Source organism: Micropterus salmoides, unplaced genomic scaffold (assembly GCF_014851395.1).
Source record: "Micropterus salmoides isolate LMB-PRFRI ecotype aquatic unplaced genomic scaffold, ASM1485139v1 Ms_hic_scaffold_14, whole genome shotgun sequence".
NCBI classification, from domain to species: domain Eukaryota; kingdom Metazoa; phylum Chordata; class Actinopteri; order Centrarchiformes; family Centrarchidae; genus Micropterus; species Micropterus salmoides.
Window position 1 is genome coordinate 20,634,691 of NW_024040485.1, and position 19,730 is coordinate 20,654,420.

Genomic DNA, 19,730 nt, shown 5'->3' on the forward strand with positions numbered 1-19,730 from the left:
TGCTTCACCTGTCAGCACTGACAGCATCTCAGGAGTCAAGCTCACACAGGAATGAAAGAGGACGACAGAGAAAGATAAGAAGGGAGAGGGGGGAAAGGAGGAAGAATGAGATAAAGAAAGAGGCCGAATGAAAAGGCATCTCAAGGGAGGAAAGAGAAAGTTACAGTGGAGGAGAGAGGTGATGGTTGTTCCTTTAAAAAAAAATCACAGATCTGGGTGGAGATAAATGACTTGACCAGGATATATCTTACTGTGCACTGTGTAGTTTGTAAACTATCAATCTACTCCAAAGCTATGGTTTTATTATCTGAAAACATGTTTTTTTTAACATAAAAGTAAGAAGTGCTGTTTTTAAATCCATGACCAGATTTCCCTCAACAGTTTTATTCAGCCACGTCTTATAAAGATAAACTGAGCCAATGGTGACACAAAACACTTAACCCACCTGTTCTTTGGCCAATTTCTGCATACAGTCAAACCCCTTTGGATGGTATGTAATTTTCTTAAGTAAATTTTGGGCATTTTAAACATTTATTACAGACAGTAGAGACGTTACGGTTCAGGGGTGGCGTCTTAACTCCTCAGCTGCAGGGGCTCTCCATGTGGAGGGATGGGGTAGAGATGAAGATGTGCATGTGTAGGGGTGTGAGTTTCAATATGTGTGGATGAAAGTAGAGGTGAAGGTGGCATTTACACTGGAAGGAGAGGGAAAGAGAAGTAAAAGTTTCCAAATGTAGCTGTGTCACTTAATTCTACCTCATCGATTATTTTGCCATATCCAAGCATCTAGAAGCAAACCATCATTAGATAAACTAGTGAGTGTCCTAGGTATAGAGTAGATCAGATTGTTTGTTTGAACAACATTTAAGGTACAAGTACTTTATTTTCCATTGTCATGGTGTAAATGTACATGATGGGTTTGTAGATGTTTTTCAGCTACCCTAAAGAAACTAACTCCACGTCTAATGGCATCATATATTTTGTGCTAGGATAAGAGAGGATAATTAAGTAGAAAAAAATCACCTATGACCAAGTCTAATGTTACAGACAAGATCCTTTAGTGCAAAGAGAGCACTTAATGAAAGTGAGTTGACTGCCAGTTGCTGAGGGAAATGTCAGTGCACATCACAGAGGGGTGGCGGTGCAGAGGGAGAGAGAGTCAGTATAGTGTTGAGAAAGTGGTCTGAAATGGCATTAGAACTTTTTATTAATGTCATCTTCATGTACAGCATAGCTCTGAGGGTCCATTCACCTTTGCATTTACAGAACATAGAACCAAATAACAGCTGGATGTTCTGCTTTCTCATAAGGAGAAAAAATATGCAATCATTTTTAAGATCCAGATCAGCACAGAGCATTATCAGCTCCCTGCATTTGAATCCCAAAGAAACACATGCTATCTTACCCTGCTAACATCCTCATCAGTGTTGCCTGATTCTTTGTGATTTGGCTCATGAAAGATGCCCTGCTGCATAATCCTGTGGCAAAGCCATTAACCCATAGTAGCTTAAAACCATGAATAAAACACAATGCGGTGATTCTTTGTACATGTAACCTTATTTATTGTCAGCGTGTAAAGGTCAGAGTGCTTCTGCTGCTCTTTTTTGAAGAAAGCCCCCTGGCATAAATAGAGGCTAAATACATCTTGCTCCACTTCACCTCTCACTCCTCCTCGCCTTCCTACCTCACAGTCCGTTTCACTCTTTGTGAATATTTGTCTCAGGAGACTTGATATCATATTCTGTAGGCTTTGCAAGAGCTGCCAGGTGTCCACCTACACACACAAACAAACATTCCTGTACACAGTTATGCTTTTGAATCCCTTTCACCACCACAATTCAGGGATTCTCGTACATTAAGGATAGATATAACACCTGGGTAATAGAAATATAACACCTGGCAGAAGGACTGACAAAGAGGGCAGCACCCCTCTCTACCAGGCCTGCCATGTTACTGGGCCCCCTCAGTCTCCTTTTGACTTGACCAGTGTTGGGCAAGTTACTCTGAAATTGTAAGTTACTGGTTACTTATTACTCCTTACAAAAGGAAAGCTATTACTTTACTTTACTAAACAGTGCTTAACGCCACTCTCTCCGGACATTCATGTCAAGGATGGTGCATTCAGTAACTCAGTAACGCAGCATTACTTGGATCAGTAACTGTAATATTATTACTGTTTTGGAAATAGTAATCCCTTAAACTACTAGTAATAATATTACAGTTGGCTAACTTTCACTGAGTAACGCATTACTGCCAAACACTGGACTTGACACAGGGCAAGATTTCACTGAGAAAACTCCAAGCACCAAAGTTGCCAGCCTGTGTGGTTGTCTGTCATTCTTTCAAGGCCCGCTTGCTCATTATGAAACCACCTACAGTAGAACATAAAGTTTTATTCCTTACATTTCAGTGGACTGGTTCAATAATGCTGTAAATGTGGAACAAAAGAAAAAGACAGCCCTTCTCACTATTGAATGAATAGCAACTACTGTTTATTGAAACATTTGAGGTAGAGTACTGAGTGTGGTGTTCTGCTGGGCAGGAGAAAAAGAAACTGACCTAACAGTCAAACAGAACTACCTTACGATGGGTAGAAATTGTCAATTTTGTTGTCACACCACAGTGAAACCACAACAAGCATGGTAATGATGCTTAGATATCCCAGTGTCCAAAAGAGTACTACCCTGAGATAAGGTCAATCTAAGTGAAATGGATGAACAGGAATATGAGATCTTACAGCAGCTGAATACATTTTTTCTCATCATGTGCCGATTTACATATAGTAACAATGATGTAATGTAGAATTTATTCCTTATGTAATGTGAAAAATTATTTCATTCAAATAACTAGAAAAGGCATTGACTGAAGCAGTTTTCACCATTGTTTACTATGTGACATCAGGTTACCTGTAATTGCAACAGGTGATACTGACATGAAATACTTACTCTAAACTACTAAACTAAATATGACCCTTAAAGGTTGGAACAAGCGGGTGGACTATGAGCCAGGGACTGGAAGCAAGCAGCTGTTTCCCAAGATGCACTTGGAAACGTGTGGAGGTCCCCTGTCTGGCGTGAAGGCGATGGTAGAGCTGCAGACCAATCACATCGGGAAGGGCTGCGACCGCGAAACGTACTCTGAGAAGTCTCTGCAAAAACTCTGTGGTACGTAGAGAGAAAGACAAAGAGAGAGATAAAGGAGTTTAATTAGTTAGTTTGAGTGGGAGGAAAAAACGATGGAATGAAATGTCTTGTTGGAATAGTGTGGTGCTATTTAGGAGTAGAGGACTATGAGAGAGCAAAAGGTAGTAATAATGAGACAAGGAGAAATTTAATTCAAAGAAGGAATTACCTCTCGACATCTCTGCAGTCTATTAATATGCCAATTTCTGTGCTATTATAATCCTGGAGACGATTTTGGAATTAATTTTTTATTTTAAATTAAATTTTCAAACGGTGTTCCACTGTGACATGTTTTCATGATTTCTTTCCATTTGTTCCCTTGAGCATGGCGTTGCACTGTAATATACAGTATACAGTACATGTAAAACAGACAACAAGAATATTCCTGTTGAGAACGTTAGTTAGAGATTTAGTGATGTCTTGTTGACACGTTCTAACACCTCATCATTATTTAAACTTCTCTAAAAAAAAAAAAAGACTCAATTTGAAATGTTATGTCAGACCATATTTACAATCATTATACTGTGTTGTGTAAATCAGTGATTTGCTCTCGCGTATTATAATTGCCATTTTATTGTATGCTCCATCGACAGGGCCCACACAAATCTTATTTTGAATTGAGTTAATGGTAAGGCATGTATGCAATGGAAATAGAATACAAGTTTCATGTAAACAGATCCATAGCGGCTATGTGAGAAATTTCCAGTCATATGAGGTTACAATAAATATACAAGGTACAAGATAGTTTATTGATCATTATACAGCACAAGGTTGTATATAACGAAAATAACGTTTGTAGTCCCTTCATGCTACACACACAGGACTTAACATATAATTAAATGTAACATATGGTAACATATAAAAAAGACAGAAACAATATATATAGTTATTTATACATATATAGCCTACATACACATATACACCCAGAACATTCTGCAGTGCATTTTTTGATTTGCATCTGGGGTGAATGTAAAGCAGCAATATGATATATAGATATGGTTTCATCTTCAAAAAAAAAAAAGTCAGACATTAGGGAAACTGTGCCCATCTTGACTGTGTTTGATCACCAAGCATCATCGATTACATATAAATATATTAAGGATTTCTAAACATTCACTGATTCACAGAGTTAAATTTGTATAATTCTGACATGCTCAAGCAACATTAGGTCATGAACTGATGCACTCACTTCTGGTACTCAGAGAAATCACAGAGAGAAAAGAAAGAAGCTATTTCTCTCCAGGTCAGTTCTCTGTGCAGCCGACCTGACAGTGTCGTATCTTCTGATTGGCACATCCAGGCGCAGCATCAGGCAGCACCGACCTCCTTCCTGCCCCCAGCCCTTCCACAAACTGGACGGCGTCTCTGCTGACTGACAGTGGCCGAGACAGCGACCTCATCTACAGATTCGACGGGCATCAGGCTGCAAATGTTCCAGACCACGTGGTGCCCCAAAACCTGACAGACCAGTTCACCGTGGCAACATGGATGAAACACGGGCCCAGTCTGGGGCTCAGAGTCGAGAAGGAAACCTTACTGTGTAACTCTGACAAGACTGGTGAGGAAGCAATTTCACACATGCTCACTGTTAAGAAGTACATTTCCACCGTCTAACATATTAGAGAGTTCGAATTTTACCATCTTTAACAAAAATTGTCAGTGAGTTTACATTTGACCTTTAGTTTTCCTACATTGTAGACATTTCTGCTTCTACTTAATCATCCATCCGTACCGTAGGCAATCTCAAATAGTTAAAAGGAAAACAGTAAAGAACAGTTAAAATCATTAACACTGTTATTCCTGAATGTTATTGAAATCTGTTAGTTCAGTAATTCAGTCTTTATTAAACCTCCCCCCTTTTTGCCCTTTGGTCCCTTGGGACACACATGAGCAATCTTCTGGATCATGTTTTGAAAGGGTTAGGGTACTGAAAACAACTTAATTCTTACTGAAACATTTTACACTTTGATTTCCTTTACATCCTCAGCATTAGAAACATACTATGAACGTCTTGTAACATGATCAAAAACATCCATTAAAAATAACAAGATCATTTAGCCAAGACTGAAGCCCACAATGGCAAAGACTCTTTGAAACTCGAAACTTTTCCCCCAATGCATAACTGAACTGTTTAATTAAGCAAAACAAGCCATCTGCACATTGCACATTCTCACAATGGTCTCACAGATGGCTTATTAGCTTAGGAGATGTGTAGTCTGATCTCGTAATGAAAACTTCGTGTTAGCGCATAAGAATCTTATAAACCCTTTTTTCATTTTCAACTTTTTGCTTAAGCATGTGAATGGTATCCGAAGGCTCAGTTTGAGGGCCAGATCAGCAATACAGTGCGTACAGTGGCCATGAACTGTATCCCATCATTCCTCTGGCTGAGCTTTGTGAACTTTAGGGTGGGTGATAGTGTATGGTCAATAAGGACTATCATGATGGTTGTCATAGTATTATCTCGATAGTAACGAGTCAGTCTAGTTACCAAATTGTTCCTAATTACGTCTTCAAAACTCACATTTTTCCCACTAAGTCAAATGTTTTTTAATATTTTACATGAAAAGTCTTTGATATTTTAATGTTAGTTCATTTAAACATTAGAATGAACCCTGATATCCTGATATGAGAATTTTGAAACAATACAATGATATGGACAGACAACTAATAATATTTGAAGGAAAAAAGCAAAAAAATTAAAGGGATTGCCTTTTTTCACATTTTGAATTGCTTAGAAATGGCTGAATGCACTCCCCATGACTCTTGTCATAATACATTAAATAATCTTTAGTTTTTAAAATATGACTTTGTCATGTTTTGATTTGCTCTTGTACAAGTATGAAATGACAAACAGCTCTGTTTCCATTTCAGCAATTTTAACACCAAAAAAACACCAATGCAAAAACTATGGGGGTATTTATGTTTCAATATTATTTGTGTGAACAGATGAGCGATCTGTGTGTAAATGTGTAATCTGTAAATATAAAACACTTTGCACAAACACAAAATGAAGATTTGTAAACTCACAAAAATATTTTGCAAATAGAAAACAGATCTGCAAATACATAAATAAAATCCACAAATAATAAAAATATCTGTGAATATATTTAATAGCTTACAAATAAATGAACCACATTTGTGAATATCTTCCTAACATTTACAACTTTCAAATATGCATTTGTGAGTCCAGTTTAAATTTACAAATTGTTGAAAAGTATTTGTCACTTTCAAACAGGCATTTGTGAGTCCCGCCTGTATTTGTCGATCTCAGTTCTTCACACACGGAGTTTTGAAATAAACTTTCCGCTGATGGAACAATCACGAAGGAAATATCAGCTGCTCTTTCAACAAAATGTGAATGCAGACTGAAATTCAACCGTGTTGTTGTGTCGGGGGAGGCAGCGATTCAAACCAGCGGTGAGTAAGAAATAGTATAATTATATAATATAACAATGTATTAAGCTATGAGCACAGGGAAAGTCCGCTAGCTGCTAGGCTAATTTCAGCAGTTTGAAAACGGCACAGGCTCTAGCTAATGATGGTGTTTAGCAAAAAGCAAACCAAGACTATGAGCCGAATGTTTGTTAAAAGTTAGTGTGGACTGTACTGAATTTACATTTAACCATATACTTTTTTTCCTAGTATGGCCTAAAGCCGAGTGGCCATCGATGGTAGTTCCTGTCCTGTGGTCAACACCAGCATCAAGAAGTGGACAAATAGAACAACAACAACAACAACGGAACTAAGAATGAATAAGTCCTTAAGATATAAATCACAGTTTAATGCAAACAATAGGCCTATAATGAAATCCTTTTATAATCCACCCCAAGTCTTGTTGTTTCTGTTTACATACAGAGGAAGAATGTGTGTAACGTTTTTACTGCGTAATTAGAGTATATGAGAACAGTGGACACTTACTAGGTTCCTCTGTACCTCATTTAACATTAGATATGCTTGATCCCACTTCATGTAGGCCATATGTGATGCACACAAAATGTATGGTCACATTTTATTGTTGTAATTTAACAATATATATATATTTTTGTAGCACTGAGTAGGCTATAAATTGTTAAAACACTGTTTTAGCATTATGAATATGTACTCCAGTAAGCCAGTAGGGGGCAGCAGAGCGCTTTCTTACGTTACTACATTACATTAAGTTGACAACATGTATATATCAACATAGATTCATACACAAATGACAAATAATCCATCTACTCATCATACCAACAAGCTGGCGCATTCAGGCAGTTCGGAGGCCGTTTTACCTTGAAATGTGGAAATGACGTCTTCAGCGGGCATAAGCAGGCATCATCACGTGGTCTCCGAAAACAGCCGAATGACACGAGTCGATTTTCGTTCCATTGGTGGAAAGTTTGTTTCAAAACTCCATGTGTGAAGAACTGAGATCGACAAATACAGGTGGGACTCACAAATGCCTGTTTGAAGTGACAAATACTTTTCAACAATTTGTAAATTAAAACTGGACTCACAGATATTTTTATTATTTGTGGATTTTATTTATGTATTTGCAGATGTTTTCTATTTGCAAAATATTTCATTTTGTGTTTGTGCAAAGTGTTTTATATTTACAGATTACACATTTACACACAGATCACTCATCTGTTCACACAAATAATATTGAAACATAAATACCCCCATAAAAAAACTGTCTTTGAAAGGCAAGCATTAGCTTATCACTGTGGAGTTATGTGGTATTTATAAGAAAATCTGTTGCACATCTTATTCCACCTCAAGCCTATTTAGTGTATTATAAAGGCAGAGCAAGCAGGACTCGCCTTTGATTGCCATCTTAAAGACACAAGCTGATAATCAAAAAATAGACGCTGGACCATTTCTGTCACACTGAGCTGACAGGAGTATAAATGTCCACCATAAGAAAACTTAAGGAGCAGGTGCATCAGTTTATTGTCCTCAAAGTAGAAGGTATAATCTTGTTTATTGATAGACTGTATAATGTAGAGTTATGTTTAACCGTGTGCATGTGTTTGTGTCTTTGTGTGGCCATGCATGTCTTCCTGCTACAGAAATGAACCGCCACCATTACTCTCTGTATGTTCACAACTGCCGCCTGGTGTTCCTGCTCAGAAGAGATTTCACTCAGGTTGACACATTCAGACCCGCTGAGTTCCACTGGAAACTGGAGCAGGTGAGGAGTGTGTGTGTGTGCGCTTGGCTGTGTCCTATTTGAGTGTGAGCATAGATTCAGGGTTATTTTCTACAGCAGGTGAAGGGCTATCATTATTTGTGTAGTGAAGGGAGAGGCTCTTCATTCTAATTACCCGAGGCTCTCCATCACTTTCTTCTGCTCACTACAGGAGATAAGATATCCTGCACACACACAAACACACACACAAGCATAAACCCAAAGTAGAAAGTCTGTTTAGTTATGGGTAATAGCTCACCTAGAAGTAGTATCTCTATTATCTGTCACACTTCTGGTGAGTTGTTGAACTAATTTGCAGTGAAGCTTACTGTTTCAGTCCTGCAAAGAAAGCCTTTGAAAGGAAAACGTTATATACACATGTATATGGAATATGAAATATCATGCATATGTACATAATAGTACTGTAAATAACCCTTAAATGACATAATGCACAGCCGGCAGGTGTTACATCTACATATAATGGTGAAAATTGAAAGTGTAAAGTTCTGTTTGTGCCCCCTCCCTTTAAGACATCACAATACACGGTCAGACCAGTGACTATGGCGCTGGATGGATTAAAGGTCTTGCTGAAGGACACCTCAGTAAGGCAAATGCTTGAATGACAATCATCAGGCTGAGGGAGTCACTCCAGCTAAGCAGGCAGTCACTGAGCAGAGAAAATCCTGCTGTAAAAAGAAAATGAAATCCCTGGAGTCAAAATTATTTTCATGATTAGCCAATGAACTCTCTTGCATGGGAATCTCCCCTTTCCCAAATCCCTAATAATGGATGGTAGATGCAAATCTAATTGTTTACCCTTGGGCACTGTATATATCCACCTCATACTGAAATGATTAGAAATGCTTCATAATTACAGCAAGCTCTCATGAGTTTTTGCTCACTAAGCAGATTATAACAGATTTGTGCTTGGGTCTTTCCGCGTGACCATGCATCAGCATGTGCATCCACCCTGGTGGTTACTTTTATTTTGGATTTTTGTCTGCCTGTTTGAATGGAAACTTACACACTGAGCTTACATTTCTTGCTTCTTGTTTGCATGCACTCTTTTTCCTTGTGTGCATACAAACATCCCACTGTGTTTTCTTGGCACTATCTCTGCTCGTGCTGGTGTGTACCTTCCAAGCAGGTGGTTGTTTGTTCTAGGTCAAAGGTAGATTGAAATGTTTTTCTCAGTCCAGTGTTCTTTTCTCCCGAGACCCACAGAGGTAGATGTGACAAAGAGAAGGGCAGACGAGTAGCAGACTGCTGAGTTTTCTTAGCAAACAACCTCTGTTCTATTTCTGTCTCGCGTCTTCTCATTCTCTCTCTCTCTCTCTCTCTTTCTTTCTTTCTTTCTTTCTTTCTTTCTTTCTTTCTTTCTTTCCCACACACAAATACAGTACATAGAAAGAGGGGATTCCATTTGCTCCTTTAGTTGGATCTTGAGAAGGAGCACGGAGGAATCATACGGTGCAGTCAAAGAGAATACGGGATGAGTTACTCACCAGTACAAATCACTAGTGCAGAGACTCTTAAATATAAATGAAATCTGGTCTGAAATACTGGAGGTTAACGAGAGAAATTACATCACTGAAGCATAAATGGACAAAGTGAAGGAAAAACCACTCTATTATATATACTCTATTTCATTAATGTGCAGGTTGTTGTAGCTGCCGTGGCTTAACCTTCTGTATCTACGTATGCCTGCTTGTGGTAGTAATTTCTTTCATTTAAAAAAAATAATTATTTGACGAATGTCGGACTGTGCATTGTTTTTACATGCAGGTGGAAAGCGCAGTACATCAGTGAAACTGGTTTAAAGAATGTTTTTGTGAATTTCCTTTGTTAGGAAAACATGTCTTGTGGCTGGCTGGATTGCATTATTGACTAATAGTTTCTGCCAAGGGGAAACTGTTTTTTTCTCCAATTGATGTAGGTCTGTGTTATTTTTAAATCTTGGGGCAAAATGGTGAGTTTAGAAAGAAGCCACTGCACTTTGAGTCTGAAGAACTGACATCGAAACCTAATGTGTGCCCTAAAGCAGCACACGGTGTTTTACACAAAAGAGAAGTGAGCACAGTGTTCTTGAAAGCCTTCGACAAATACTATATTCTGTTTGGATTTGTTTGCTGATGCCAGAAGGTTTAGTGGAACATGCGTTTATTTTATTTTAGCTTATTCTTTTATCTTAAATCAAGGACCGTCAATAATACAAACAGTGTGGTTATGGTTTCTTAGTTGTAATTCATAAAATCCATTGTGAACATTTATCAACAAAAAGCACAAAATCACTACTGAATAGTCAAGTTAAACAGATGTAGCTGCAAACATGTTATAAGCATTGGACATGAAATATTGATCAAATATTTGTCAGTAAATCAGCTTTTTTCTTTGTCAGGTAAGTTGCAGAATGCAGAGTTAGAAACTTTTTTGCATTCTGCTGTTAGATTAGGACTAGTACTATTTGTGTCACTCTCTTGCACTAATTTGCATTAGTAAAGGTTTGGGGCTGGCCTTTGGAGGACAGAGTGATTTAATCTCATGTATGAAGTGAGTTGTTAAACTGGGTATAAAAGCTGTTAAGTACTAGCTTTGGGAAGCCTCATTGTCTGAAGTTTTCGCTTTGGTTGTGATGAAGTTTATTTGTTTGTTCATAGATTTGGAAATTTTGAGGCCATGTTGGAGTTGGAGCTTTCCCTGGTAGGATGAAGGAATGTGGGATTTGGGATTCTTTCATAAAACCTTGGTAGAGTTGCAATGAACACGGTTAGAGCAGTTGTCTCGGGGACACATTCCTAGGCTCGAGGGGGTTGCTGTCCCAACTACCTGGAATAAAGAGACAGACCACAGCAAGATGCAAAGAACAAGAGAGGGTCCAAACCTGGGGCCATCACAACAGTGCCAGATCATAATGCAATGTAACATTTATATGTTTATTATTTTTATAATAATTATTTCATCAGACTTCCTGAATGAAGAAAACTGAACTAGCAAAATTGCGAAGCCTAGAAAATAAAGTGAGTGTGTCGTATCTAACATCTGTGACATACTGTACTACTACGAATTACATATTAATACTGTTGTTCAGTATTTCTGGTAATATTTTCTGGTAATGAGTTGCTACAGTACTTGTGGGGAATAATGAGGACGAGCTTAGAGAGTAGACTGTTGGAAAAGGAGTGTGGTGGACTGAGGAAAGAAGAAGAGGTGACTATGGGGTGTCACAGCTGCTTCTTACGTCCTTGTTCCTCCAGCACTTAGAAAGGACACTCGATGGCTTCCGTGGCAACTCCATTTAGCTGTATTGATTTTGCAATTCTCACTCCAAGAGAGGAGAGGCAGAGTGGGATGAAAGGAAGTTGGCAAAGAGAGAGAGAGGCTTCCATTTTCCACGTCGATCGAACACACTGAAGGAATGTCACATCTGAAAGAAACCTTTACACACGCATCTACAAGCACTGACTTATTTGTGGGTCTGTATGTGAACACAACCATGCACACACACACTCACACACACACAGGATGCCTTTTTTCCTTCCTCTTTTTCAGCCTGGGTAATGGACTAAAGGATGTATCACTCTTCTGTACGTACATTATTCACTTTCTCTGAGTCTCGAGAGCCTATCAGTTCAATCCAGCGAGTCAAAAGATACCCAGCCACAGTCAAAACGTCCTATACAAACAAAGATTCACTCTTCAAATGTCCTGTGAGCCCATGATTGTAGGAATGTGTCACAAATGCAAGCAAAGTCACACAACGCAGAGGGGATAAGGAAAAAAGTAAAAATGACAAAGCCACAAAACGAAAGGAGGTGGAAAAGAATAAGTCATTTTTCCATGTCTGGGCCTTTTTATACTATAACTACAGTTCAAGTTTGAACAGCTTTCTAAGTTTACCCAGCTTAGCGAGATCAAGAACAATTGTGTGTGTGTGTGTGTGTGTGTGTGAGAAAGAGGTGGCATTGATCTAAGCCCTTACAAATGAGGTGTTATTTACTCACAGCAGGGTCCTTATAGATAGAGCAGGAAAAATCTGTTAGAAGAAGGCTGAGAGTTGAGACAAATACACAGCATTTTTCTCAGCTGAGGCCTGAGATTTGAAAAAAAGATAAGTCAAGGGCCAAAGATTTTATTTGTGTTGCTGTTTCACATCAATCCAAGACAAATGTACAATTGACGTGCGGATAAACCTTCAAATTTCATCAATTACACTGTTCGAAACAGCTGCAGACCCCTTGCTATTTATCATTTATGTCTGAGTTCGATTAAAGGGACTGAATGTGGGTAGTACAAAATCGTCCTCATTGATTGTCTATGCACCAACTACAATGATCTGCCTTATCTGCCTGCTATTACCATGCTGTGTGCCATGGCATGTTCTCTGTCTTGCGTTGATTAGAAACCTCCCTTTGTATCTGAGGAGATTAATTGAATGGGGGTGTTGTACATGTGTGTGTGAGAGAGAGAGAGAGAGAGAGAGAGAGAGAGAGAGAGAGAGAAAGTGTGTATTGCCTCCCAGGCTTTTTGTTGTAGATACCAGGAGAGATTGAAGTGCTGAATTCAGAGTGATTTATTTCTCTCTCAAACACAAGAAAGTGACTGATAGATGCTGCAGTTCAGTTTAAAGTTATTTACAATTCATCGTATTACAAGAACTCACTATGCAGCATACTTTAGTATAAAAGAGCACAAGCTGGCAATGACGAAACACGCATTTTTCTCATCTCTGTAAGAGCAAAACAGAAAAAGACAGAGAGCAATAGAGAAGATATGGATCTATCTCTAGCATATCATTTTTCAGTGTTTATTTTATTTCTGGCTTCTGTTTTTCAGATGAACCCATTTGAGAGCTCAGCTGTACTTTGTCTCCTTTAGGCACTTCCTGTGTTACTCCTACAATATGTAGAGCTGCTGCATCTCACTAAACGTATGTGTCTTTGCAGTAGGGCTGAACAATACGCAAAAAAAAATTATTATTATTTTGACACCTATTGCGATTGAATGGTGGCCAACAAGAGCAAACACACTGCAACTTAAGGAAACACATGCAAATAGACAAAAGGCATGCAAATTAAGAAAACATGGCCAAATACAAAAGCCACGAATACAAAATTCACAACACAAAGACAAAAGTCACAATACAAAGACAAAAGTCACAACACAAATACAAAAAGCCGCAACAGAAGTGAACCACAACGGAAGTTGACAACAAAAGACACGTTTAGTAATAGCTGATTACTTTCCGTTGCACACAACTATACGGTAGTACAACAGCATTGTGGCTGCCCCTCATTCAAGAGGTCTGGGTTTGGATCCTGGAAAGAACATACTTTATTATGTGACTTTCTGAACGTTCAGTAACGTTAGTTAGAGACCCTCCACGACGCTCAGATTATAATTTGAACCCTGTGTGCTTTCCATAATTAGACCTATGTTGCAAAAGTACTGTATGGGTCTGTGTATACACCAGTACAACTGTATTAAGGAAATGGCATTAAAATATGAAATGAATTAAATGTAAAAAAGTCATCTCAGTGGTAACCATAGACTCCTTGCGTTTTGTTTTGCACATTTTGAGTCTATTTCTGAAGCTAATCTACACAGACAGCTGTTTAATTCACACAAAAACGCTTTTGTGTTCGTGTTGTGGCTTTTGTATTTTTGTTATGGCTTTTGTATTTTTGTTATGGCTTTTTGTATTCATATCATATAATTGTATAAAGATGTTTTCTTCATTTGCATGTGTTTTGTCTATATACATGTGCTTTCTTAAGTTGGAGAGTGTTTGTCCTTGTCAGCACCATTTGACCGCGACACGATTTTAATGGGACTTGTCATTTTTCCTGAAAAAAATGATGATGATGTTGTGATTTTTGGTGGGGTCTGTACCAAACACTCATGTTCCCTTATACGGCATCTCTGTAGTACCATAGTGCTTCATTTATAATGGTATGTTGTACGTATGACCTTTTATTCAAAAATGGCAGTTCTTCACTTGCGATTTGGATATTGCACTTGGCCAAATTGTGATTTTAATAATATTTCGATTAATTGTTTAGCCCTACTTTGCAGCGTGTGTGTTTGTGCTAAGACTATAGTGTGAGGGATAGCAGTGCATGCATGTGTGTAAGAGGCGGGATACTTAATGCCACTATCTGCTACTTATAGAGCACTCAGCAGAGATGCTGAGTGCTCTAAGTACGACATAAGCATTCAGTCAGCATACTAATGCTCTGACAGCTTATTTCTTCCATTTCTGTTTTCTCTCACACCATCTTGAACGATCTATCCCGCTTTCTCATCGCTCATCCATTCCTCATCATTCCTCCTCCTCTAACTCTTACCTTTACTTTAGGCAAAAAAGGCTTTTCACACTGACTTTAAAGGTACAGTTTAAATAATTCACTGATATTACATTGCTGCATTAACCAAGTAAGAGCCGGTGAGTTTACAGAAGAGACAGAGAGGCAGACAAAGAAATTCTCTAAAATCCTGCCACGAATCATAATTATAAAGCAGACCTTTGACTAGTGGCAGACATGTTTTGCATTCTTGTTTAATCTTATGCCTCACATCTGTATTTGTTTTGCGTCTTCAGTTGTGTCCCTGACATGAATTGGATCTTGCAGATAGCTTTACTTTATCAACATAACTGGTAAAACTTTTCAAAGTAGACCTTGATACAATCTTTAGATAACTATATTTTCAACTATTTTGAAACTTGGTAATCTTAAGTAATTTATTGGGACATTATTTCTTATAGTTGGTGTACTGCATCTTATGTTTCAGACTGCTTTGTATGACAGGATGTGTTTTATGCACATGCCGTTGAGCTTGTTAGCAAATATATTTTACTTTCTTTCTTTTACTGTTTTGTCTTTTACCTTTTTCTTTATTTCAATATCCTTATCATTCCCTACCGCCACACTGAAACATAATAGACTGGCATCAATAATGCAGTGCCACAACAGTAGCAGAAGAGAGGAGAGTAGAGGAGTTAGGTAGGAGTGAGGAGATGTAGGTGGGGATAGCGGTAGAAGGAAAAACAGAAGAAAGTTATTTAGACAAAGGGGCATGGAACAGGACAGATGAGAAGAGGAGGTAAGGAGGGTAGTGGTGCTGAAATCCTCATTTCCTGAATTTTCTTATCAATGCTAAATTCACAAAAAGTAATCAATATGTCTGAAGAGGACAACAGCAAAAGAACATTCTCAGCATATAATGCAAATTCATGCACAAATCGTTACTAATCATTACACTCATTATACTCTTCACATCAGCAAAAAACCTAATAGTCTTGGACGGTGATCCTAAAGTCGAAGATCGGTGGTCTTAACGAGCAACCCTGTCGAGCGCTATTCATCACATAAAACAGATCTGAACACTATTATATATGGTGTGTATTCAGATAAAGAAATCTCCTCTCATCCCAAACATCTCCAAAACATCAAAATAAAGTTGACCCTGTTAAAGGGCTTCTGAGCAGCCAGCAGAATGTCCTCATTATTCTGTTTATGTCAGCAGATTTAAAATGCCCCATTGCTATATGTGAATAAAGGGTTATGTTTGGTTTTCTGCTGAGAAACATGCACAATAAGCCAATCTGTTTTATTACCATAATCCTATGTCCTGTGTGTGGCACAAAAAAGATTTGGGACTGTGCTCTCCTTGTTAGTAGTTGGCCTAACGCAGAGCAGAACTAATTGTTTTGCCAGAGATCCTTTGGGTGAAAACATAAATTCAATGTCCAGACTGTATAGTATTTTCTTGGTGCAATTGGCTCTTAAGATCTTCCTTCTTTTGTGTCGATGTTTAAGATGTAATAGCCTCGCGTAAATACACCGTGGCAGATTTCCACAAGATAGATGTGCTTATCTCCGGTGTTTTATTCTTAGCAATAAAACACTGCTATTGCATGGTTATGTACTCAACAAAGGGAATATGGCTCAGTAAGGTAGGGATTAGTCTCCAGCATCTGCAAGCTTTTTAAGGATGGGAGATGGATACAGCAATTGAGGAATCATCAAAAAGTTTGTATGGATACCAACTGTACAGTGCTTGATCCTGTCCAACACAGTTAGAAAACTTGGAAGTAATCTATTTTAGAGAATACCTGAAGGAGGAGATCTTTTGGATACAAAATTATTTGTAAATCCAGGTAATTAAAATAATTACAAATGTTGACCTTTGAGTGGAGCTGGGAGGTGACATGTCAATATTAAGTCACCTCACAGAAGTATGTAGGAAGAGAACAATTTTGAGAAATATATGCTTTAAATATAATTACTATATAAATATAATGAGTGTAAATGCTTTGAAGATCACTTGTAAAACACAGCCTGTGTGCAAGTACGAGGATAGAAGCTAGATTTATCATTTTACAGCACAGGGTTGTATAATGAGATAAAGTTTTAGTTCCTCTTATGCTGCTCACAAAAAAATAATATATTTAAAAAGAAATAATATTATATACATAAAAGTATAGACAGTAGATGGGTGAATTAATAATAAGTCATAGAAATAAAACTTTTACATGGTGGCGGAGTGCTGATGATGAATAAAGGAGTCTCAAAGCCTTAGGGAAGAAGTTGCTCTAAAGTCTGGTGGTACGACAGCAGCAACGAGAGCAGGCTGTGGCTGGGGTGTGTACTTTAATTGTGTATGTGAGTTCAAAAGGGTCCCCTAGATGAAACACATAAATAAGTGTGTTCTGTGAACCCTTTCAATATTCATATGACCTTGCTTGGTCTCAAGATACAGCATTTAAAAAACTTGACTGCTCACCTTCTCTCTGTACCTTCATGTCCAGTTTCTCGTCCCATATGTGTCCCAGTATCTGTTCCTCACTGTACCACAGCATTCTGAACAATTAGGGAGTAAGAATAAATGTTTTTATTGGGGGAAATCGTGTCATTTTCCACCATTTTCCACACTTCCCTCCAAGCAGGCCATGTTTACCTTTTTGGCTTCCAAAAATATGTTTTCCTTACAGTTTCTCATGATTTATCGTCTCCCTCAGTTATTCAACTAAAGTGGTTTAATCCATCAAAAAGGTAAAAAAAAAAATAAATAATATATACTTTAGAAGCGAAAGAGCAAAAATTATTAGTAACCTCTCACTGTGAGTGCATCATGTGACTCCCGTGAGTCAACAGTTTTTAGTGTTGGAAAACAGCATTTATTTTTTTATTTTTTTATTTTTTATGAAACTCCGAAAAGAAGTAAAAAACATGTATTTTGTTACTCTACCTCTGCCGCTGTTTCTCATTGTGGGACTCCTCTGGTGATTCTGTTAAGCTGTCTGTCCTAAGCAGACCTGCAACCTGCTTGGGGACCAGCTCATTATAGCGCTCCAGCATTCACTGTCTAGTTTGCTGTTGCAGAGGAGAAATACGTTTCCACCGAGTAATGTGCCTTCAGACAAGCTATGTGTATACAAACATATCTCAGCAGCTGAAAGAGTACAGCTGATGGTATCTACTAATGGTGTGTGTGTGTGTGTGTGTGTGTGTGTGTGAGAGATGAAAGTGATGGCGCAATGGAGGCACATGCCTTTGGTGTGAGAGACCTGGGTTCAATCCCCCACTGTGACCCCATTGTGTCCCTGAGCAAGACACTTAACCCCTAGTTGCTCCAGACCCCTCCAGAAGCGTGTGACCTATGATATGTATAGCAATTGTAAGTCGCTTTGGATAAAAGCGTCAGCTAAATGAATAAATGTAATGTAATCAGTATGATTTCTCTATGAAGTTTAAACAATCAGCAACATGAACAAATTGAATGCTGGATTCAGGGCTTTAACCATCCTCATTTACAGTAGTCACATGTAGTGTGTGCACATAAATGATTGCACTACAAGTCACTCAGTAAAGTTGATTTGTAACAAGATGATGTGTTTTTGCCAACAATGTTTCATTATTTACACATTATTGTGTATTAAATACATATATGTATTGTCTGGCTCAGGTCCTGTCTGCATGACACTGAGTGATCCCTTAATGCTTTAATATTTATACAATAAAGTCAGATTATGAGAGTACTGAAAGCTACTACTAAGGATGTTCACACATGCAGTCACTATGCATGCATTTCTAAACAGGCATACAAACATAGAGTATATTATTTTTTCATGCACTCCAGTTACCAGTTAGACAGAAAGGAAGAGCATCATAGAGCACAAGATAAGAGACAAAGGGAGAAACAATCAGTCTCCCTGTGTGAGAGAAATAATGTAACTCAGTTTGTTGCTGCGATATTTCCATCCTGTCTGAACTCCATAGCTGTGTCTCAATTCATATACTTCCATTAGTACACTAACAACAACACTGTGTACACAGTGTACACTATGTACTTGTGTAGAGCGTGAATTTTGACAAATCAAACACTGCTGTTGTGCACTTACCGGAAATGACAATGGCAACATTGGACCACTTCTCCTTCTTATTAATGGCAAATTTTAACCCCAGAACATTATTGCCAACATCTGACCACGATTGTCACCCGCCAAAATATCTGCTCACTGTGACTTTTATTAAAAATGATTAAAACTGAACATAATTTTATTTTTAATTGCTTGTGTGTGCAGTCAAACGGCTGCAGGATCCTCGGCTTAAGCTGCATTGCTAATGTCTGTCCACCGCTTTGGTCCAGACTGAAACCTTTGCAATGAAATTTGGTCCCCAGAGGAGGGATCCTTATGACTTTGACGATCCGCTAATCTTTCATTTAGCTCCATCATCAGCTCAAGTTTTAATTGGTCATTTATGACCAAACACCTGCCAAACTAATGACATTCCCATCAGATTGTACTTTGGGTTTAGCGCTAATGAGAAAATGTTAGCATGCTAACACGCTAAACTAAGATGGTCAATATGGTAAACATTAGCCTATACACTAAACACTAACATGTTTAAATTGTCATTGTGAGCATGTTAGCATGCTAGTGTTAGTATTTAGATCTAAGTACAGCCTCACAGAGCTGCTATCATGGACGATACATGATGGTATGAATTTTTATCTGGGTTTTTGAGCTCTGGCAGCATTATTGTAGACCAAAAAGACTGCTGGAAAAACATCACACTTAACCAAGAGAGCTGTAACTAATGTCAAAGTCAGCCAGCCAACAGCTAAATAAAAGTGACAATTAATTCTGCCTGTCTAGTCCAGTACACATACACATCTTAAATGTGAGCTGATGAAACAAAAATACTGTAATTCTTAATAACACACTTGGAATCATGGTGTTACCTTCCCAGCTTTCTGCTCAGAACCGTAGTTGAGAACAGAGCTTGGCAATGGGCTATCTCAGTCTGCGGAGTCTAAAAAATTATACTTTAACTTTTTTTACATAGTTTTTATTTATTCTGCTCTTAATATTC

At 38.2% G+C, this 19,730-nt stretch overlaps 1 protein-coding gene across 1 annotated transcript in view; it reads left to right on the forward strand.

Moving 5' to 3' along the window:
- The window catches only part of clstn2a (calsyntenin 2a), a 168,849-nt gene that overhangs the window by 126,991 nt on the left and 22,128 nt on the right, over nucleotides 1–19,730 (forward strand). The window contains exons 7-9 of the mRNA XM_038718242.1: nucleotides 2,979–3,164; nucleotides 4,483–4,740; nucleotides 8,234–8,355. Of these exons, the coding sequence (XP_038574170.1) occupies nucleotides 2,979–3,164; nucleotides 4,483–4,740; nucleotides 8,234–8,355 (566 nt within the window). The remainder of the gene's footprint in view (nucleotides 1–2,978; nucleotides 3,165–4,482; nucleotides 4,741–8,233; nucleotides 8,356–19,730) is intronic.